The sequence below is a fragment of the Rhinoderma darwinii genome, chromosome 6, assembly GCF_050947455.1.
Source record: "Rhinoderma darwinii isolate aRhiDar2 chromosome 6, aRhiDar2.hap1, whole genome shotgun sequence".
NCBI classification, from domain to species: Eukaryota; Metazoa; Chordata; class Amphibia; order Anura; family Rhinodermatidae; genus Rhinoderma; species Rhinoderma darwinii.
This window is the reverse complement of record NC_134692.1, coordinates 123,864,511-123,887,913: the sequence shown is the minus strand read 5'-3', so window position 1 is coordinate 123,887,913 and position 23,403 is coordinate 123,864,511. Positions and strand designations below refer to the sequence as shown.

The 23,403-nt window shown below is 42.4% G+C and overlaps 1 protein-coding gene across 4 annotated transcripts in view; it reads left to right on the top strand.

The window, feature by feature from the left end:
• Window positions 1–23,403, top strand: part of TECPR1 (tectonin beta-propeller repeat containing 1) — a 64,972-nt gene that overhangs the window by 14,824 nt on the left and 26,745 nt on the right. For all 4 annotated transcript variants that reach the window (XR_012849548.1, XR_012849547.1, XM_075830262.1 and 1 more), the window contains exons 5-17: window positions 1,366–1,491; window positions 3,260–3,434; window positions 4,166–4,266; window positions 5,943–6,044; window positions 6,330–6,475; window positions 8,909–9,336; window positions 9,691–9,836; window positions 10,463–10,618; window positions 11,849–11,998; window positions 13,002–13,159; window positions 13,923–14,050; window positions 17,347–17,449; window positions 19,372–19,468. Coding sequence is in view for 2 of the 4 variants with exons in the window: in XM_075830262.1 (XP_075686377.1) it covers window positions 1,366–1,491; window positions 3,260–3,434; window positions 4,166–4,266; window positions 5,943–6,044; window positions 6,330–6,475; window positions 8,909–9,336; window positions 9,691–9,836; window positions 10,463–10,618; window positions 11,849–11,998; window positions 13,002–13,159; window positions 13,923–14,050; window positions 17,347–17,449; window positions 19,372–19,468 (2,016 nt within the window). In the remaining 2 variants the exon portion in view is untranslated. The remainder of the gene's footprint in view (window positions 1–1,365; window positions 1,492–3,259; window positions 3,435–4,165; window positions 4,267–5,942; window positions 6,045–6,329; window positions 6,476–8,908; window positions 9,337–9,690; window positions 9,837–10,462; window positions 10,619–11,848; window positions 11,999–13,001; window positions 13,160–13,922; window positions 14,051–17,346; window positions 17,450–19,371; window positions 19,469–23,403) is intronic.

Genomic DNA, 23,403 nt, shown 5'->3' with positions numbered 1-23,403 from the left:
AGCCTTGTAATTCCACTACACACCGCACACGTAATCGAGCCATACATAGCCCTACATACATGTTCAATAACACAATCCTACAAAGGAGATACAGGAAACACCAATGAAAACACTGACAGAACCCCAGAACGTGCTTCTGTGTCAGGATAGGTGATAAATCTATGATTGCTGGAGGGCTACACACTTGGGACCCCCAACGATCACTAGAATGGAGGGTCCTGACACCAATGCACCTTCTCGCCTGCATGACGGCAGTGAAAAGGATTTTAATTAGAGCGGTGGTCAAAAATGCACATTGACCCATTCAGGGTCTATGGGACTGATGTAAATAGTCGAGTGCAGTTCTTGATAATAAATGTATATGGTGGGAAAACAGAATCTGATGACTCCTAATTTTTTGAATTTATTGGTTTATGGGTTGTACATTTTAGTTATGTATGTGTAAGATAGTCCTATGAGTCTCAGAACAACATAAAATAATTGATTTTAATTATCTTATTGATGAAATTGACTGGTCATGGATGGTGAGTTATCTCACTGGCGTCTTCGAGACATCTCCCGTTATCAGAATCCCCAACTTTTCTGCAGCATGGGTCTATGAGGTGTCCATCTCTTCTTTAAAAGGGAGGACTCTGAACACCTTGTTTTAATATGTGTTTTTTTTATTTTATATTCCACTCCCAAATAGACCTTTTTTAAAAATGTTGTAACATTTTGCTTGTGCAGCCTTCACGTATTCATATACATTGCAGGCTGCTCTGTCAATCCGTCAGCATTCTGCCCTGACGGTTCGATCTTCAGCCTGTCATTCTCTTCTCCTGAGCGTTCATAAACGCTCATTTTACCTGAATAATGATCAACTTGTGTCCATACGCTTCAAAGCGTCCCTCTGGTCCCAGGACAAAATTATAAATATGACGGGGTATATGGAGTTATATTATCTGGTGCCCTACAATTGTGTCTCTCTGCCATTGATCCGTCGCTTTGGGGTCGAAGACACTCCCTTTGTTCTCGGATTGGCCATATCTGCTCACGTGAGCAGCTCTGGCCAATCAGAGAACAGTGGGAGTGTCTATGACTTGTAGTCTAAGAAGCGCTGCAGCCTTGTTGAGACAACACAGGGTGGGACTCCAAAACGGCGGATTCACAGCACAGGGCTGCAACTGGAGGGCACCAGGTAATATTACTCCATATACCCCGTCATATTTAAAATGTTGTCTTGGGACCGGAGAGTCGCTTTAATAGCTTAATATTTATTGCAATTTTCAACCTATTCATTGCAATGACCAAAAAAATTGCACATGATTAATAAAGAAAATAAATGCATTCAAACATGAATTATTATTATTTTTTTTCATTTTTTAGATTCCCTCCCACATTGATAAAGATCAACTACCAGACCCTTTTAATGACCTATCAGTTGGAGGATGGGAGATCACAGATGAACCTGTGGGGCGTCTTTCTATTTGGGCAGTTTCTTTGCAGGGGAAGGTATGAGCTTAATATATACATTGATGTATTACTTCAGAGTTATAAGCAGGATGGTGAGCTGACTTTCATACAAATATTTCTGACACGGAGACTACAACACTCCTTGGGTCTCATAAATCACAAATGTCTCAGAGATCTAGTAGCCTTGTTCCTCATTAAAACCGTCCGAATGCCATTTTTACAAGGGAATTTTAGAAAATAAAAGCTAATGCAATGGACCGCAAGGCAAATTTTTCTTCAAGAGAGATTTTATAGATGAGCCCCTGTCTGCAAAATCTTTACCAAAAATCTGAATGATCCTTTTTTTTCAACAAATATAATAAGCCATGAAAAAAAATGTTTTTGTCAAAATTTTCAAAAATTGCGTAAAACTGTTGAAATCGATTGTCACAGCAGACTAATGTCTATGGCCTACTTTTCTTTCGCCTGTGAGTGATTTACGCTCTCGTGTATAGGTGTGAGGATGTGAAAGGCACCTCACGGAATCACCCGTAGGGTCTAGTATGTAATGACACGTCAATAGGATATATAAAAAAAACAACTGATTCATACTCGGTTCAACCACTGGGACCTCCACTTATGCTGAGAAGGGGCGCTGCAGTTTCCATAACTCTCATTCATTTCAGTGAAGCTTCCATTACTCCTTGGGAACAAAATTTACCCATGGAAAAACCCTTTCAAGGAAGCCAAAAGAAGCAGTTAACAACTCCAATTCATAGACGTGAAGTATATTTTCTATCTCTTCTCTTCAATTTCTACCCTTAAATGCTATGTAAACCTTTGCACTTTTTTTTTTTTTAAATAAAACCATGTATTATGGGATTTTTGAGATACAGTTTCTATGTTTCCTAGATACGTAGAAGCTGTATCTTGCGCTCAAAGCCGAATCCATCAAGTCAGCAGTACTGACGGCTTCGGCATCAGCGGGTCCTGCATGTCTCTAAAACGCAGGTTCCACCTGTTACCATTCACATCTAAGTTCATGAATTTAGATGTGATCGATAGCAGGTGGATCCCGCATCTTAGAGACATGCAGGTCCCGCTGTCACCGAAGCCGTCTGTACCGCTGATCTGACGGATTCGGCTTTGAGTGCAAGAGACAGCTTCTGTGTATCCAGGATACTTAAAAGCTGTATCTCATAAAGTCAAATATTTTTTAATTAAAAAAAAAAACCAATTAAAAAGTTGTTTAAAATCCCATAATACATTGTTTCAGTAAAAAAAAAAAAAAAAAAAAGTGTGCAAAGGTTGACATAGCATTTAAATGGATATTCCCATCTGATAATGTTAGGGCATATCTCTAGGATACTCCATAACACTATGATCATTAGGGGTCTACTCTGGAGAATGAAGGGACCGTAGTCCCTTGGGCTTTTCCCCTACATAGTGGCACTTCCAGCCACCTGCTGCGCAAGGAACATCAACACTGCCCCATTCAGTCCTCTGCAGAGTGACACTCGTGGCCACCCGCTGTGCAGGGAATCTAATGTGAAAGAGTTGCAGCGATGTGACCACTTCATTCTAAGGGTCCTTGGGAACTAGGAGTCAGGCCCTCAATGAACAAGCAATGGTGTATCCTAGCTATGGTGGGAAATCCCCTTTTATAACAATATAGTAATCCGGAAACTGCATAGTTTGGGTTCCACAACTATCGATCTAGAATAGAGAAATGTCCTGATCTGCTACTAGACAATATGTGCAATAGAAGTGTATAATGTTCTTTGGATATGCTGTAAAATATCCATCATTATTCTTTATTTTCTCTTAGGTTTGGTACAGAGAGGACGTCTGCCATGACAATCCTGAGGGATCATCTTGGTCAGAAATAGAAACACCTAGTGAAGTCATACAGATCAGCTGTGGCCCCGATGACCTCTTATGGGCCGCTCTATGGGAAGGCCAAGCTATTGTAAGGAAAGGTATCAGCAGGAACAACCCTAAAGGTAATCATCTTCTGTACTGTGTAAAGGAACATCACTGGAAAAAAAACACCAAAAAAAACTGATCGTATACTTTGTTATGCTTTGGGTTAATTTTATTCCTGGAAGTACTGTATCCTCATTCATTCTGTAACTGACCAGAATATTAGATAATCCTGTATTTATACCATCCAGATCACCTTAAAAACTTGAATTTGGGGGATCGGGTTGTGTTAAAGGGGTTGTCTCCTCAGGACCGGTTTTTTCATATTCCCTGTTAGGGCATATGGACATCATAGAGGTTGTTCCTCCGCTTAGGACCCCCTCTATTACTCGGAGCGGTGATCTGCTACAGTGGTTCTCGTCCTGGCTGACTTGGCCCGTCCATGTAATACTACATTTTTCTTGCCACACAGGACAATTGATCGCCAGGGGTTTATGAAGCCGGGCCCGCTTCAATATAGAAAGTCCTGTCATGTTGCGAGAACTTTACTGTAATCCCTGTTTGAATGTTTTTTTATGGGAAGTACACGTGTGTCATTTGTATCATGCGTCTCCTATAACGCTCTTTGTTTTTCTGCCGTCTGCATTTTTCATGCAAATTTGTGTATACAAAGCAAATATTCTCTATGTAACATTGAAAACATAAATATAAATTTCAACATGAGTCTGACTCATCTTTACTGAAGTATTATTTTCTTGTAATTCTTTGTGAAATTCTATGATGTAATGTATGATGTTTTTTCTCATGACAGGCACGTCCTGGGACAATGTGGAAGCCCCCACACCCGGAGATGGGATCATGCATGTGTCAGTTGGTGTTCACGTGGTTTGGGCTGTGACTAAGGAACGCAAAGTAAGTCATACAACAACTGTAATGTGTAGTTTCTTTTCTCAGCTCCGCTTTCACTTGTCTGTATCTTAAGGGATCCATACATTCAGCATAACATTTGTTATATAAGAAAAAAGATACTGGAAATATATGTTTGAGGGATATTGCAGTGATATGTTTAAATCCACACATATTGCAGTGATCTGTTTTTCTGATACAGAGCTCCAAATCCCGTGCATAAACAAATGATAACATTTGGGCTGCAACCACCACTAGGGGCAGCTTACTAGATACTGTTGAGTTCATTGTGAAACCCCTTAACGACTACCCGTTCCCTTTTTATAGAGGGTGGTGCTGGTCCACAGTCTACACAGAAGTTTTTTGGTGTCGCTGTAGAAAGGGCATATGTGAGCTCCTAGGAGCGCTGATTCTCTAAGCAGGAACTGTAACTAACAGCTCCTTAATTTAGAGCAGCCTTCTGAGTACGGCTGGGGTTGGAAAAAATTACAACCCCAGCTGTTTAACCACTTGAGTGCCGCGGTCCATGACTGCGGCATAATCAAAGGGGACTCCACTCTTTGATCGTGTCGCGATCGGAGAATTGGTGAACCCTCTGCAATTAGCCCTTGAGTCCTAGAAAGGACCCCAGGGCTGTCTGTTCAGTATGCCTGCTGTTAGGGAAGCACATAGTGTGCCCTAACAGCAGCCTGTGTGAAAGTGTCACAGTGCAAAGTACTAGCTAACACAATAAAAGTAAAAAATAAACTTGTAAATAAAGTTATCCCTTCATGGGATTAAAAAAAAAAATAGTAACAAATGTTAAGGTTTTAAAAAAAATTATATTTATTTTATTGACCATGCATTACATAAAAACAGAAACCTACACATATTAGGTATCTACATGACCAAAGAATTTATGTAACGGGTTTTTAGCGTGAATCGTGAACAGGATAAAAAAAAAAATAAACAGAAAAAAAAACAATGCCGAAAAGTGCTCCCCCCCCCCTATAGTAACGCCGCAAAAATAAATGATATAACTCGCACAGTGAAGTTTTTCTACCCTTGCAAACCGCACAGAAATTTTTTTAATTTCTCCCGCTTAAAACAAGGCCTCATATAGCCACGTCAAATAAAAAAATGTATGGCTGGTCATTAAGACTTTTTTTAGGCCTGGTCATTAAGGGGTTAAAGAGTATGCAATAGGCTCCCCTAGTGGTGGCTGCACACAGATAGAATTTTAGAATTTATGTGGCATATACACAGAATATGCCACACGTACGTGATAGGTGCTGCTTGCTCAGCTCTTTCCAAAAACCTTAAAGGAAAGTGTTGCACGCGTCTCTCCATTGAATGGAATGGTGAAAGTGGCCTCTTAGTATCCAGAGGTGGTACTCACACCTATCATACATTTATGGACTATGCTGTGGCCTGTACATGGTGGAATCTGCTCTTTGTATGACCATCATATAGATTACCATGTACTTACCATCACATAGATCCATGCATCCATTGCTACCTGATATCACACAGTGGTTCCTTGTATGGATAGCCTTGTCTGAGCTTCATTCTTTCTGCAGCCATAACTTTTTAACTATACACTGAAGACACGAATACTCTCTAATATTCTGCCGATCAATGTGTAAAACCTGCATCCAGCGTGTGTTACTAATTTTTTGAGTTTTGCATTGTCTCTTCTGCAGGTATGGTTTAGAAGAGGAGTAAACTCGCACAACCCTTGCGGCACTAGTTGGATTGAAATGGTGGGAGAACTAGCAATGTTGAGTGTTGGACTCAATGATCAGGTGAATGAGTCAATCATGAAATAAAGTTGTTAAAATAAAGAAACTACGGTAAGAGGAGTGAGGACAAAAAGGTTGCATTTCAATACATAGGAGTGTAACAGTATTGATGTCTAGATTAGAAAGAATACTTTGTTTTGTGCAGTGAGTATGATTATATTTTCTAATGATTCTGAAATGTTTAAGGTAGTGTATTTTAGGAATTGAATTATTGTTGTACTTTGGTGCTACAAAACATAAAATGATTTAATATTTATGAACTGTATATGTGTTTTGTGTCTCATTCAGGTCTGGGGCATTGGATATGAAGACCGAGCAGTATATTTTCGTCAGGGTGTTACCCCAAGTGAACTCAGTGGAAAAATGTGGAAAGCCATTTTGGTTCCCAGAGAAAGTGACAGGTCAAATTCTGGAAGTGTGTCGAGCATCAACAGGTAATAACTGTTTGTGTGTTTGGAATAAAGAGAGTAAAGACTTTGTACAGCCAGTAAATGCTACTAAAAAGTACTGAGATCTGTCTTCTCCTTTTCAGCTACTACCCCTGGTGCAGCTTCAGGAAGTCTGTGTGATGCAGCTTCAGCCAATAGCTGCAGATCATTAAGTGATATCAGAGAAGGGAACATTGTTTTGACAACTTCTGCTGTACAGTTCAGTAACATGCAGCAGTAGTTGTTATTATTGCCTGTGTTGTCAAGGACCTTCAGTGTACAGAACACCTTGGAAACTTAAAATTGGGGGACCAGAGTGACAGAATCAACAACTTTGGTACTTAAACAGTAGGTGCTAAGTGATCCCACAGATCAGAGCGCCTATGCTGAAACAATTGATACTATAGGTGGGCATTGTGAGGAAGTGCTTGCCCATCTCTCTAATCTTGGCAAATCAATATCTAGTTTTTCATCTTGTCACCCCTCTCTGCACTGCTGATGTGTGTTCCCTCACGCTGTTATATAGTCCATGATCTGTGGCTCAGGGGATGTGGAGATTGCATATTTAGCACTTATACTTTTAGCTATTTGAGGAAGTCTTCAAGATCTATGCACGGTATGTTCACACGCAGTGGTTTCTGACGTAATTCGGGTGTTTTACGCCTGAAAAAACGCCCCTAATACGCCTACAAACATCTGCCCATTGCTTTCAATGGGAATTACGATGCTCTGTTCCCACAAGCCTTTATTTTACGTGTCGCTGTCAAAATACGGCGGGTAAAATGACGGCTCGTCAAAAGAAGTGCATGTCACTTCTTGGGACGTTTTTGGAGGCGTTTTTCATTGACTGCATTAAAAACAGCTACAAAAACGGCAGTAAAAAACGCAGCGAAAAACGCGAGATGTTAAAAAAACTTATGAAAATCAGGAGCTGTTTTTGCCTGAAAACAGCTCTGTATTTTCAGACGTTTTTGCTCACTGCGTGTGAACATACCCTAAAGGTGTTTTCCCACGAGGGACATTTATGACATATCCACCGGATAGGTAATAAATGTCTGATCGGTAGGTGTTCGACCGCAGGGACACATACCGATCCCGAGAACAGTGGTCCCTCGTTTCCCTATAGGAATGGAGCGGGACTGCGCAAGCTCGGCTATCGCTTCATTCACTTTGTATGGGGCTGCCGGAGAGTGCAATCTCAGGCAGTATCATAGAAAGTGAATTGAGCGATGGCTGAGCATGCACAGTCCCGCTCCATTCCTATGGGGCACTGCGGGACTCCCGTTCTAGGGATCGGTAGGTGTCCCTGCGGTCTAATACCTACCGATCAGATATCGATGATCGAGGTGGTCCCACACATGCTCAATTGGGTTCAAGTCTGGCAAATTATGAGGCCATGGAAGTATTTGGAAGTCTTGGTCGTGTTCTTCCAACCACTGTCGGACATTTCTAGCCGTGTGACATGTCGCATTGTCTTGCTGGAAGATTCCATCTGCCCCAGGGAAGAGAAGCAGCATGTATGGGGGACGTGATCTACAACGATGGATTCATACCCAAATCAGTTCAGAGTGTCTTCCACATGGATGAGTGGCTCAGAGAATGCTATGAAAAAATTCCCCCGACGATAACGCTGCCGCCACCAGCTTGTGTTCTTCCAGCAATGGTTGCAGGGTGTTTGTTCTCTGATGTTTCTCATCTGACACGCCAACGTCCATCCGTTTGATACAGCAGAAAGCGCGACTCCTTTCCGATTCTGCCGTGCAAGTTGAAGCTTTTTTTTTCTGATGCACATTCGTTAGCTTACGAGCAGTGACCAGCCGGCTGCTTCGGAGCCCCATACACAGTAGGGTTCACTGAACTGCTGTTTTAGATACACGTCTGGTAGCCCCCTGGTTGATTTTCACGGTGAGCTTCTCCACTGTAGCGTGTTGTTCGGCCCTCACGCACCTTTGTAGCCGGTGTCCACCTCTCACATCAATGGCACGTGGTGCTCCGTAGTTTACACGTCGGTTATTCCCAATGGTGCCGTTTGTCCACTCACAATAGGCTTTCACCACAGCAGCAAGTGAACAGTTCACAAACTGCGCTGTTTGAGAAATACCGCCACCCTTGACCCGAAAGACAATCATCATTCCTTTTTGCAACCCTGATAAATCAACCGTTTTACCCATGGCAACAACGAGTGGTATGTGTTCAGGCAGCCGATCGCACACCTTATATACTCACCCAGCCAGCCCACGATACGGCACTTCCTACATGGGCTACGCGCTGCCGACATCGAAAATAGGAGGTGGTCATAATAATGTGACTCCACTGTGTATTTTACCATGGTAATCACATTGGTGCTTTTGTTTATTACAACATATTATTTTTATTCCGGCTTTGATGCTGCCAATAAAAAGTAGAAATAAGTGGTAATAGGTTTTATCTTTGTTTTAGTGCTGGCTGCTTCTTTGGAGATGAAGTGAGGGGTCACTCGGATTCAGTCATCCAGTCCGATATCGATTCAGAAGCTGAACAAATACAAGAATTGGGTTCCAGTACATTGAAGGTAAAGCAAATCATCAGTCCATGTGCAGTTCTTCCTCTGGAGCCCCAAGAAGGAGCCAGTCCCAGTTGTAATGAAGTGCCTACAAACTCCCAGATGACCAGAGCTCCCCAATGGAGCAGCATTGATCTGGTTGAAGCTCGTATCAGTTCACTCCAACCTACTGATGATGCTGCCAACCTGTCAGTATTTGGGACGTTCCCAGAAGGAATTGAGGATTCTTTCGGGAGAGATATATATCCCTTATGGACGTGGGTGTCTGGCGGTAGCTGTCTTGTCGACTCTCACAGCTCTCTTAAATGGTTTAATCAGCAAGCAGGTATCCGCTTTTTTTATTGTCCATTTTAGTCTTAAAGATATATAGAGATTAATGCATTATACGGCTACTAGGCTAGGGCTCCATGGTGACTCGGGATCGCGGTAAAACTTCAATTTTTCCCTATGAGGGAGAAGTTGTGGGTAGCTAATGGCCATTGCAAGAATTCCGGCCGTGTCCGATTTCTGGTTATTGTCGTGCAGCTTTTCTCCCATAGTGAAAAATTGAGGTTGTGATTTTAGCACGACTCTTGGGCTACTCTGTGTCACTATGGAGCGCTAGCCTTAAACCCGCTACATGTTTTCTTGCTATGTGCTATGATCTCATCAGTCAACAAATGTTTTGCATATATTCCAGGTTTGACCGCTAGTATTCAGTCAATGTCATTGTCTATCACTCCGGCAAATACAGCAGTGTGGAGGAAACAAATATTTGAGCAGCTCAGTGAACGCACAAAGAGGGAACTGGACAGTTTCAGACACTATGAACCAGCCATAGATCAGGTACTTGACAGTCTACCATGTACATCCTAGAACTCTACAGAAAAAAAACCTATATTATTCTCTGTACCTACAAGCTATATAGACCGTTCCACACAGGAACCCAAATGTTCCTTTTTTTTTCGATATATCCAAAACGGAAACCTCCTCTACATTTGGTTTGCTGTGAGGAGCGCTAGGTCTATATATCTTGTTTTGTTTTTTTTGTCTGCTGCATAGGAGTTTAGTCATAGCACATAGACATAAAAAAGATTTATTCTCTGTACCATCATTGGTCAGCAAATTTAATTTAAAGCAGTTGAAGATTAGTCCGGCTCCTGATACCCCTGGCAACTACTCCGTTTGCCAGGGGAAGATGCAGCTGGCTGAGCAATTTTTCCACAGTGACATCTACAGGGGAAATGTAGTATTACACGCAGCCATTCAAATGCTTTTAGTAGCTCCCCACTTAGGCCTATAAATGTAGGTCCCAACATCAGGACCTCCCTCTGTGTCATCCATATACCCTTAATGGGCATAGGGAAAGGGGTGTCCAGATTATACAGCCCATTTAGACTACCATGTCTATTTTGACCCAACATTTCTGAATCCAAAATAATGGTTTTTGTTTTTTTTTCACCTTTTTCCAGTCTGTATGGGTAAAAACAGGAGCTTTGCAGTGGTGGAGAGACTGGAAACCCTACAAATGGATTGATGTCCGGGTGGCCCTTGAGCAGGTGACAGCAAATGATGGATCCAAAGACAGCATCCTCTTTATATACTACACTCACTATGAGGAGAAAAAGGTAGATTGGTTTAATTTCTAGAATGTAGAAAAAGGTAGTCAAACCCCTGAGTGTGTCAGGATGTAAATGTACATGATGATTCTGATGTAATGGTGAGGATAATAGATTGGATTCCTGCACTCTGCGGGTCCCCAGCCTACAACGACATCTTTCAGCTTTGCTGTAGATTGCAATGGGAGCTGTAACTAACTGCTCCTAAACTTATAGCAGCCTTCTCAATGCAGCCGGGATTGGTAAAAATTCCGACCCCCTGTTGTTTAACCCCTTGATTGCAGAGGTCTGTGACTGTGGCTTAATCAAAATATTTGATTAGAAAAAAAAAAAGGGACTCCCCTCTTCGATCGCGTCATCGGTCTGTGTCAAAGTGACACCGTGTAATGTACTTTGACACAATGTGAACCTCCACCTTTTATCATCATGTAATTTTAAGGTCCAAAATTCTATGTTGACTTTTTTTGTGAATATATATTAATAGTGGTCAGAGCTTCTGTGGCAGAAATACAAATTCCCTGTATAGACATGATTTAAAAGATGAAATACTGGATTCTACCCCCACCAGAGGGAACTTCATGCATTCTGGGAGAGATTTACGTAGCAATATGCGTCAGAATTCTGGCTCAAATTTCGCCAACAAGCAGGTGTACATGCCGGATTACAAATTTATTATGTGTTTTAGACACATTTTACACCTCGCTCTGTAGACGCTTTCGGCAATGGACAGCGGTCTCGGCATCGGCACTCTTGACCGGTCTGAGGCTACACAGCCCCAAACGCATAAAGCTGCTATCATAGTTAGCAGTAACTTTTTCATCAATCGGTGCTATGGTAGCTCCTCTGACCCTGTTGCTGGGTCACCAGTTGTCCTCCCTTCCTTGAACCACTTTTGGTAGGTACAACCACTGTATAGCGGAACAAGACCTGCTGTTTTGGAGACCCTCTGACCCAGTCATCTATCCATCACAATTTGGCCTGGTCAAACTTACTCAGATCCTTACACTTGCCCATTTTTCTGCTTCCAAAACATCAATTTCATGAATTGACTGTTCACTCGCTTTCTAATATATCCCTCTCTTACTGACCCCATTGTAACAATATAATCAATGTTATTCACTGCACCTGTCGGTGGTCTCTGGCTGTGTTCACATATCGCAATCACCTTGATACACCACTATATGCAAATCCGTCCTAGTACTAAGCACTTACTATTATCTCATTGTGTTTCTCTTTCAGTATTTGCACTTATTTCTCAATGAAATCACTATTCTCGTGCCAGTTCTGAACGACGCAAAACACTCGTTTGCCATTTACACTCCAGAGAAGACAAAGCAGAGATGGCCGGTTCGCCTGGCAGCTGCCACCGAGCAGGAGATGTATGACTGGGTAAGAGCAAGGTAAAAGGGAGAAAACACATATGTTATGTCATGTGTCCGCATTAACTCCCCCCCCCCCCCCCCCCCCCCAAGTGTAGAACTGAAAGTGACACTAATTTTTTAAGTACTCTTGATAAATATTGTCATTTAAGCAATTCCCTCATACAGTGTTCTAGAGGGAGTGAAATTAATGTAGAATGAGACTCTAAGGCTGGATTCACACGAGCATGTTACATCCGTAATGGACGGAACATATTTCGGCCGCAAGTCCCAGACCGAACACAGTGCAGGGAGCCGGGCTCCTAGCATCATAGTTATGTACGACGCTAGGAGTCCCTACATCTCCGTGGAACTACTGTCCCGTACTGAAAACATGATTACAGTACGGGACAGTTGTCCGGCAGCGAGGCAGGGACTCCTAGCGTCGTACATAACTATGATGCGAGGAGCCCGGCTCCCTGCAGTGTGTACGGTCCGGGACTTGCGGCCGAAATACGTTCCGTCCATTACGGACCGAACATGCTCGTGTGAACCCAGCCCTACTAGTTGCGGCATGGTATGGCTTTACCATCCCCCATAGTCATAATACACTTCAGATGGGTTAATATACTTGCATTTGGAAAGCATTAATTACTTGCACTGCAAAAGGTGCTGCTTCTACATTGGACTGAGGGGTTATGGGCCCACACTGGCCATGGCTCCTTGGGCAATGCCTGAATGCTCTGCTATAGACCTGGGATTCCACCAGGCTGTGGATTGCTGCTCTCCGTAGTCTTTGAAGGGCACACCGTAAAGGGCCGCGGTAAGTCTCCTATACTGCCCCATGTTACACTGAAAGGAGTTTGCAGAATGCAAGTGAATGTAACCTATAAACCTCATAAAAACCGTGGACATAAGTGGCGCTAATTCTGAGGAAAAAAACCACACCCTTTTTTCTCATTTTGGACAACCCCTTAAATGGATTCTGATTCCATTATAGATTCAGACGTTAATTCTCATTTCTTGTTTTACAGCTCAGTATTTTAAATAGGTCTTGCTGTGAAATGAGAAAAGTGCAAGGTCCCCCTTCTCACCAGGCAATCTGGTCAATCACCTGTAAAGGGGACATATTTGTGAGTGAACCCTCGTCAGACATGGAGTTCCTGACCAGCACACGATCTTGTGATCAAATGTAAGCGTTACAAAAGGAAAACTAAGATCCTGATAACAGCAATAATATTATGTCGAAAGAAGAGCAAATTCCCGAAATTCGATACAGGGCAATCGTGGCACTAGTGATTTTACCCTTAAAATAACATACTTACCCTCCCCTGATCTTCCTAACCTGCCGACCTCCTGAGATGACATTGTTTTGTCCCATGTGACCACTTCAGCCAATTACAGGCTGCAGCGGTCACATGGGACAAAACTACGTCATCTCAGGAGGTCGGCATGGACTACAGGAAACCAGGGGAGGGTGAGTATGGTATTTATTTATTTTTAACCTCTTTATTTTATCTAATCCGTAAAATGACGACTGGAGCTCGCCAGCTGCCACCATTTTTCAGATTTGTGCGCCGCAAACCCCAACATTTTGGCAAATCCGACATTTTTGGAACTTTCAGATCGAATTTAATTTGTGCCAAATCGGTTCGCTCATCCCTAATTATGTTCTAATGGCCTTCTCCCACGAACATTGTCTTGTCTTATATCTCGCTCTTGATTGCACCTGGATAAGGGCACTTAAAGGCGTTGTCTAGATTGGACATTACTTCTCAGAGTTTGGTTCCCTTCAGGCACAGTAATCGTTATTATCTTTAAAGGCCATTTGTAGGGGTCTCTGTTCTCACCTGTGTTGGATGACTCCCTTGGCTTTACCTATTGGAGGAAATGGGGGAGGGAAACCAGCAGTGTGGAAAATTGTGTTCTAATACACAGTTGCCTTTTCTTTGCAGGTTTTGGTGTCAGATAGGAGGACACCTGAAGTTGGTGGAAAGCAGCAATTGTGGTGTCGTGTGGGGCATCAGTCATGGTCTCGTAGCATGGGTTTATACTGGAGGATATGGCGGAGGATTCATGCAAGGTAAGGTGTATCGGTCATATTTATTAACCCCTTAAGGACCAGCCTGTTTTCTCTCATTTTTTTCATCTTCCCATTCCACGGGATGTCTATTCACAATCTCTGCACTTCGTTACTCTGTCTGTAGTAGTTACAGCAGAGGAAGCGTAATCTCGCGAGATTACGCAATAAATGACAGGTTACAACGAGATTACACGTCCTCTGCTGTAACTACCATAGAAACAGTAACGAAGTGCAGAGATTGTGAATAGACATCCCGTGGAATGTCTATTCACTGTCTAAACACTTCAGTATTGTTAATGTGTTAGTATAAGACAGCACATAAGGATCTAACAGGATCCCTATGCGCTGAGTAAATGAATGGACAGAAGTGTATGACGCTGATTGGTCACTGATTGGTCAGCGTCCTACACTCCTCTGTACAACGCCCACTTGGTCTAAAGTAAAAATACGCCCAGTTGGGCATTAAGCAACTCCTTAGCATAAATCTAAAACCGCTAATAAAGTGGTAAAAATAGATCGTTTTTTTTAAAAATAAAAAGCACTCCTGTCACCTACATTACAGCGCCGATCTCCTTATGTAGGAGACAGGGCACTTATAATGTGGTGACAGAGCCTCTTTAATGACTAAGCGATTTTTTTTTCCATTTTTCTATCCTCGCATTCAAAGAGCTCTAACTTTTTTTTCTATTTTCCCGTCGACCTAGTTGTATGAAAGCTTGTCATTTGCATGATTAGTTCCATTCTTCAATGGCACCATTTTGGTGTACAATTAATTTAATAGACTAGGTTTAAAAAAAAATTTTTGGTGGGGAATGCCCCCAAAAAATAGCTGCCATTGTTTTTTGCATCTTTGATTTTGCTATTTACCGTGCTGTAAAATTAACGTGATAACTTTATTCCACTGCAATACCAAATTTAAGTATTTTCTTAGTACTTTTGCACAATAAATACATGACTTATAGAAAAAATGTAAGTTTTCTGCCTCTACGTTCTGAGAGACATAACTTTTTAATTTTTCCATTGACCTAACCATATGACGGCTTGTTTTTTTTTGCAGGATCGGTTGCAGTTTAAATTGGTGCCCTTGTGGGTACATACAATTAATTGTTAAAGGGAATGTGTCGCTAGTAATTATTATGTTATTTTTTTCAGTTAAACAATTAGTATCTAGCTGATTACACATTGTTTTAATTTTTTCACAAGTCAGGAAATATTATAAATTAGAGTCAAATTTATAACCTTTCCATGTGCTGGGCACTAGAGGGAGCAGTTCCCAAAATTGCAGCATGGTCAATGTGGTAAAGCAACCTCATTGATTTATGCTGCAAATTTGGGGTGGACACACTCTCCTCTAGTGTCCTCACACAATCCCCCCTCCCTTATTCTGGCTAGTGCCAGGAGGAGGAGGGGTTTCAATGTCTTCAAACCTCCTACACTGTGTGCTGCCATTTTCTGAGAGACTGCACAGTGCTAGGAAGATTAGATACAGGGCTCTGCAGACAGTATCAGACGAACATAATACACACGAACATAATACACACGAACATAATACACACGAACATAATACACACATCACATACACGAACATAAATTTCCTGCCGTCGCCGTCTACGCTCCTTGCGCCTTCGCTTCGTTGAACATATGGCCATAAGCCGCGGCCGAAAGTCGTCATCTTACTGTCCGGCAGTGGCTTCCGGTCCACATGAAAATGGCGCCGGGTTTCGCTCTACAAAGGAGCTTCGTTTTGGTCTGTGTGGGAGCTGTTCCCACACAGACGGCGTACGCTTCAGAGAATGGAATGGCTCCCGTTCGCATTCACTATAGGGTTGTAGCTGCCGTATTCTATCTCTGTATGTGTCGTTAATCGACACATACAGAGATGAAAAAAAAATGGCAGCCCCCATAGAGAAGTAAAAGTAAGTACAAAGCAAAAAGTTTAAAGTCACAACACTAATAAATAAAATGTTTGGTTTTATTTTTTATTAAAAGCAATATAATAAAAAATAAATAAAAATCATGACACCTTCCCTTTAAGGAGAGAATGAAAAGAAACAAAAACAAATCTGACATGATTTTTTGTTTGTTTCATTAGAATTCCATGCGCCTTGCAGTAAAAATAATAAGTTCACGTCATGTTTCAGGTCATTACAACTCCGGTGATACCAAATATGTATTTTTTTTTATGGTGAACTATTATTAAAAAGTAAGGGTTTATTTTTGGGCAGAATTTTTTTTATTTCATTAAACTTAAAGGGGTTGTTGGCTTTTAGACCATTCCTATTTGTTAGAAGGCGATCTCAGAGAGGACAGAAACCTCCCGTTGAGCCGACCCTCCGAGATCCGCTGTAATGTGTGGGGAAACCTGGCAGTAAGTGTTTGACTTCCCTACAGCACCACCCCAAGGGAAAACAAGTATTACACTGTGTACATTTATATCAACGTGTTGTCCATACAATGCAGGACTGAACGGGTCCTCCAGAGCAGGAGACGCTCTCTATAACCACTCTCCACTCTGGCCAAGAGATGAGGATCCTGAGCAGAGGACCCCCCCCCCCCCTCTATTACCGCAGAATTCCCTAATGGAGTTTATGAAAACTTGTTTTCTAACCACATAACCCCTTTAAATTTTTTTGTGGGACTTTAAGCAGCGATCGCTTACATATTGCTTTAGAATACATAATAGGCAGTTGCTATTGGCAAACCTAGTGGCCCTTGTTAGGCCCCCGTTTGCCATTGTAATTGGCACACCGCAATCGCGTAGTGGGGCCCCAATGGGCTTATAGAGGGAGTCCCAATGCCATGGGCAATAGTGGCCGCATCATCTTAGGTGTTTGATGGAAGGATTAAACAGCCGGGACCAGAGGCTTCCCTATTTAGAGCCGGTGCCCGTGTTTCCATCACCACCGGGCACCCACTGTTAGTTGCACGGGCACAGCTTCATTACCCGTGCAATCACCCTGACATACATTTACAGAATGGTGCCTTAACACAAGGCATTGCATGACGTACATGTACCGGGGGTTATAGAGGATCTCCTGTGATCCCGTTATAAACCTCTTGGTGTGTAAGGTCAACTCTCATTTACATGGGGATTAAAAATGGTGCACGTGAAAACTAGAACTGTTCTCCCAAGAAATCAGGGAGCAGCTTTAACTTTATGATTTATATTAGAAAAATGACGTCATCTGATTTAGTTTTACTCCGATTTGGTTTGCATTGTTTCAGATAAATCATTCTCATGTCCGTAATGTTCTCACCACAAATATCTGAATCCTTTATGATCACTTCTTTTACAGGGTTGGACAGCAGCACAAATAACATCTTTCCTCAGTCCGACACTAAATGTGTGTACATCTACGAAAATCAGAGGTGGAATCCGATCACTGGATATAGCAGCACGTGAGTATTTCCTCTAATAGACTATTCACCTGTGTGTATGAATATATTTTTACATACTTAATAATATAATAGGGAAGATTTCCGAAACGACAGACTCAAAATCATTTCCCCCTACCCTGCTGCGTTACTGATAGGAACCTGCTTACAAAGGGAGTGATTCTGATAATAGGAGTATATTCGGGAATTGCTGTGTGACAGAGATTCCTAAAAATTAACATTACGTTTTAATGTTGTTCTTAAGGTTTTCTCTTAAAGGGACTGTATCACATATTCTTTTTTTTTTTCTAGTCTATTTTTATTTTCTGATCATTTTATGATAGCTGGGGCCCCCACCAATTGTGTTATCGGTGGTCCCGAACCCCCAGATCCTCCACACTGCACTTCTTTCAGTGAGAAGGAGTTTGAATGCAGTGGTGGTCAAGCATGCGGCCCGCCGCTCCATTCACGGTCTATGAGAATGACGGAAACAGCCAAGCTCTGTACTTGGCTGTTTCTGTAATTTCCATACACATTGAATGGAGTGGCAGTGCGCATGCTCGACCGTCGCTCCATTCAATGTCCTCCTCACTTCAATTGAGGACTGCCGGTTTGGTGGGGGTCCCAGCGGTGAGACCACCAGCGATCACAAAATGATCACCTATACTGTGGATAGGTGATAATTTATGACGTTGGGAAACCCCCTTTAAGTGTACAAAAAGTTTTAAGCTCTAGATGGCAGCACTGACTCACGTTGTGCACCTTGTACATGAAGTTAAATTTAAAGGGATTGTCGGGGCACGGGGCAGTTTTTCATACTGATAACTTATCCACATCATAGGATAGATCATCAGTATATGATTGCGGGGGTTTGACACCCGGACCCTGCACCGATCTGCTGTTATGGCTGCCTCTGTGCACCAGATATCCATGCCGGAAGCATATGGCTCCGGTCACAGTATAGTGGCCATTCTGCAGTACTTTAGCTCTACTCCTATTCATGTGAATAGGAGCAGAGTTGCAGCACGGCCGCTATACAGTGTATAGAGCCATCTGCTTCCGACACCGGCCACTGCATAACATCTGGTGCCCGGAGGCTGCCGGAACAGCCGATTGGTACGGAGACCCTCATGATCATATGCTGATAACCTATCCTGTGAATTGGTCATCAGTATGAAAAAGTTCCCCTCACCTGGACAACCCCTTCCATAGTTATGGATCTATCTTTTCCCCTCTATAGTCCTGACACACTCTTTACCGGGAGATTCTGTTAGACACCGAGTCTTCCATGAAAATGCTGTTCAGTGATCAAAAAAAATACCAGATCCTTTATCCCTTTCATCTATTTATTACCGCTTATTAACCTACATTTTTCTTTTTTGTTACTATCCACAGTATTTCTAGTGTCCATTTTAAGGTTTTTCACTTGTATTATATTCAATCGTTTTGATACTAGACACAACACGTCCTTATCATTCATATTATGAGGAAAAGTCATGTCCGTGGCCTTCTTTAGTGTCATGGTATCTTTGGATAGACTCTGGCCCATGTGTCCCAGTTCTTCATTGTGGCTTTCACAGACCCTGAGATCTGATATACAATTTGTCGTTGTAGTAAATCAGCTGAAGGAAAGACATTGGGAGGGAAGGTAAATACATTATAACTCATCCGCTAAGCTTACAGAGTACAGGGTCCCCTGCGTGTGCCGAGGGGGTATCCAATCTAGCACTAAGATGATCACAGGCATCATACATGCGTATTGAGGTAGGGCTAGTATGTACCTTCATGTCCTCTCCTATAGGAACAATATACAGCTGCAGCAGGCTCATGCGTCATATAATAATGTCACCTATAAAGGTCTAGAGAGAAATCCGGCTCTAGATCCCTGGACGCATTGTATTTGCAAATACTAAATGTTCTGTATTCGTTGTAAATTTGTCTTGCAGTGGACTATTAACCGACCGATATATGTGGAGTGATGCAAGTGGATTACAGGAGTGTACAAAGACCAACATGAAACCTCCATCACCTCACTGGTCCTGGGTAAGACTTTCAGCCATCATACCTGTTATGCCTGTGAGAGTTCCCCATGTTAATTCTTACATGAAGTCTCCATGTCTGAGGCCAGCGCTATCACTTCTGACATTCTGCATTATAAAATATACCCTGGAATTTGCCTGGGCCATTTCATGCAAGTGCCAGCACAGCGGGCCTTCATCTTCCTGTGTGAGCTGCTGTTGTCATATTTTGTTCACATTTGCTTTCGGAGTTTCCGTTGTTCTGCTCCATCAGAGGAGCAGTCTAATGAAAATGCTGAAGGCGCCAGATCTGTTGCATGACGGACCACGACGGCGCCCGACGGAACCCATTGGTTTTAATGAGTTCCGTCGGATTTCTCTCATGGTGTCCATCATTTTACCGGAAAAAATAGCGCAGCGTGCTATCTGGCATTCTGGACCGGATCTGTGATGGAGGCCCTTAACGAAGCCTCCAGCGCACATTTGAACAGGCCCTAGTTAAGTATTGGGACACATTGTGTCCTTGTAGACCAGTGGTCTCCCGGGCTGTGGCTGTCCAGCTGTTTCAAAACACAATTCACAGCATTCCATGACAGGCTGTTAGAGCATGCTGGGAGTTGTAGTTTTGAAACTGCTGGGGAGCCACAGCTTGAAGACTACAGCCGTAGATAATGAATGACGTTTACCAGACCGTCAGCTCTCCCCTCTTAAAGAGCTTCCAGGGCCCAGCGGCAATGCAGACAGGTTTTCTCCTATGAGTTTATAACTAGTGATGGATCTATCAATGCACAACCTAAAAAGGGGACGTACATGTCCATTTATTCCTAATACCATTGTGGTCTCTTGTGGTATTGCACTCCGGCACAGCTCCTATTGTTTGAAGCTGGATTACAATATTCATCTTAACAAGTTTGATTTGTCTTGAGCGGGGGAGATGTTTTACGATGGAGTTTAGGGGGTGGGGGTGAAATTTGCATCGTACCGTCAAAGTTTTTCTTTTAAGTGTGAGTTGCAAGAGACCCAGAGGCAAACAGGTTAATGAGTGTTTGTTTAGAAGGGTAGAACGTCTGCAGTGGCGTATCCGCTATAACACAGGTGAATGTTTACAATTCTGAAATCATTTATCCAAGCACATAAGTGTGTAAATATGAACACTATCTTGGCAGAATTTCACTCGCTTTTAATTATGAAACAAGGAGGTTCATTCAGTACACAGTAACATGAGAGGAGAACAAACATGAGAATGTCCTGTTACTGCACTTTAATATATTTTAAATGTCAGTGGTGTCCCCAGCTTGCGTCTATTTAATGTACACAGCCGCAAGTTTCTTTAACCCTCCCCCTCAAACGTCTTCCTTCTTCATAATACAAACCTGTTTTCTTACATACATTCTGCAATCTGGAAGTGTGTAGTACCTTTCTCTGTACACTAGATGGCGATCTCATACACATTTAACCTTTTCTATGAACAAACAAAAGTTTTTGTGTTTGCTGCCCATGTGATGCTGGTGCTGCTTTCTGACAGGTATCCTATTATTGTAGTAGTAAAAGCATTTTGCAGTGCATGCTGGGAAATAATTATCCGGTAATTAGTAAATGAGCTTAATTTACCAGAACACACGAGGGGCTCAAACGTTGTAACATAGCTTGTGTTCCGAGTGACAATCCCTATGCTGATCTAACTCATCCCTGGACAACTCTGCAGTCTATGGCCCCATGCACACGACTGTAAAAATCGTCCGTAATTGCAGGCCGTAATCGCGGTCCGCAATTATGGACCCATTCACTTCTATTGACCACGGACACCTTCCCGTATGTTTGCAGGAAGGTTTCCGAGCCGTAAAAGTGTACCGCAAAAGATAGGACATGTCCGTTCTCTTGCTTTTTACGGGCCGTGCTCCCATACTGTGTATGGGAGCACGACCCGCAAATGCGGGCGGCTGTCCGCGGCCGGCCATTCCCACAATCGTGGGCCGTGATTACAGGTACGGCTGTGTGCATGGGGCCTAAGCACACACTGAAGCCTTACTTACTATATATACTTACTATTTGTAGGGTCAATGCATAGGGACCATTATTTCAACACATATTTTGTGACAAATTTGAATAACGCCTTGCGCTCAGTTAAAATATTCCTTGGATTACCCACATCCAGAAAACCCCTTTAGGCCACATGCACGTGCGGATTTATCACAAAGATTTTCCTACAGTACCGGCAAAGTAAATGAGATTCCAAGTAATCTCATCTACACGTTGCAAAATTTTTCCACACGTAATTTGACCTGTGATGTGGATATTTAAAATCTGCAGCATGTCCGTTACTCTTTTGTTTCCTTCTCCGAATTGTATCTGAGCGATTATTAAAAAACCCACTAAAATCTGCACCTGTTTTCACATCAAAATGTTAGAAATGCTTTAAAAAAAAACGATTACATTTTTTTCCTGTGGAGTTACTTGCATTTATCTGTGGTTTCGATACAAATTTTCCACATCAGATTCTGCCACATGTGCAGGTAGCCTGAAAGTGAATTTCCACATTTGAACACGATTTTACAGGTAACATATATAGAAATAATCTAAATAAAAAGTTGTGTAAGTGCATTTCTTTACTTACCTTTTACTGGTCCTGGGTTACAGTCTGTATTATAGCCCAGAGCTGCATTCCTAATTCTGCAGGTTTTAGAGCTGAAATCTCACACCATTCTTTGCTGAATTAATTTCTGCACAGAGTTAAAGAGGCTCTGTCACCAGATTTTGCAGCCCCTATCTGCTATTGCAGCAGATCGGCGCTGCAATGTAGATTACAGTAACGTTTTTATTTTTAAAAAACGAGCATTTTTGGACAAGTTATGACCATTTTCGTATTTATGCAAATGAGGCTTGCAAAAGTACAACTGGGCGTGTATTATGTGCGTACATCGGGGCGTGTTTACTACTTTTACTAGCTGGGCATTGAGAAGAGAAGTATCATCCACTTCTCTTCAGAACGCCCAGCTTCTGACAGTGCAGATCTGTGACGTCACTCACAGGTCCTGCATCGTGTCGGCACCAGAGGCTACAGATGATTCTGCAGCAGCATCGGCGTTTGCAGGTAAGTCCATGTAGCTACTTACCTGCAAATGCTGATGCTGCTGCAGAATCATCTGTAGCATCTGTAGCCTCTGGATGATACTTCTCATCAGAAAGCCCAGCTAGTAAAAGTAGTAAACACGCCCCGATGTACGCACATAATACACGCCCAGTTGTACTTTAACTTTAAACACGCCCAGTTGGACTTTTGCAAGCCTCATTTGCATAAATACGAAAATGGTCATAACTTGGCCAAAAATGCTCGTTTTTTAAAAATAAAAACGTTACTGTAATCTACATTGCAGCGCCTATCTGCTGCAATAGCAGATAGGGGCTGCAAAATCTGGTGACAGAGCCTCTTTAAAGAGTGTTTCTGATTGTTTAAAGAGGCTCTGTCACCACATTATAAGTGCCCTATCTCCTATATAAGGAGATCGGCGCTGTAATGTAGGTGACAGCAGTGCTTTTTATTTAGAAAAACAATCTATTTTTACCACTTTATGAGCGATTTTTAGCTTTATGCTAATGAGTTTCTTAATACAGAAGAGTGTATGACGCTGACCAATGAGCGTCCAATCAGCGTCATACACTTCTCTCCATTCATTCACACAGCACATAGCGATATAGATATATCGTTATGTGCAGCCTCATACACAAACACTAACATTTCTGTAGTGTCCTGACAATGAATATACATCACTACCAGCCTGGACGTCATGTGTATTCAGAATCCTGACACTTCTGAATCTTTTCTGTGAGATTCCAGCAAGGCAAGCGTAATCTCTTTTGAAATGACAGATTACATCAGAATCTCGCGAGATTACGCTTGCCTTGCTGGAATCTCACAGAAAAGATTCAGAAGTGTCAGAATTCTGAATACACATGACGTCC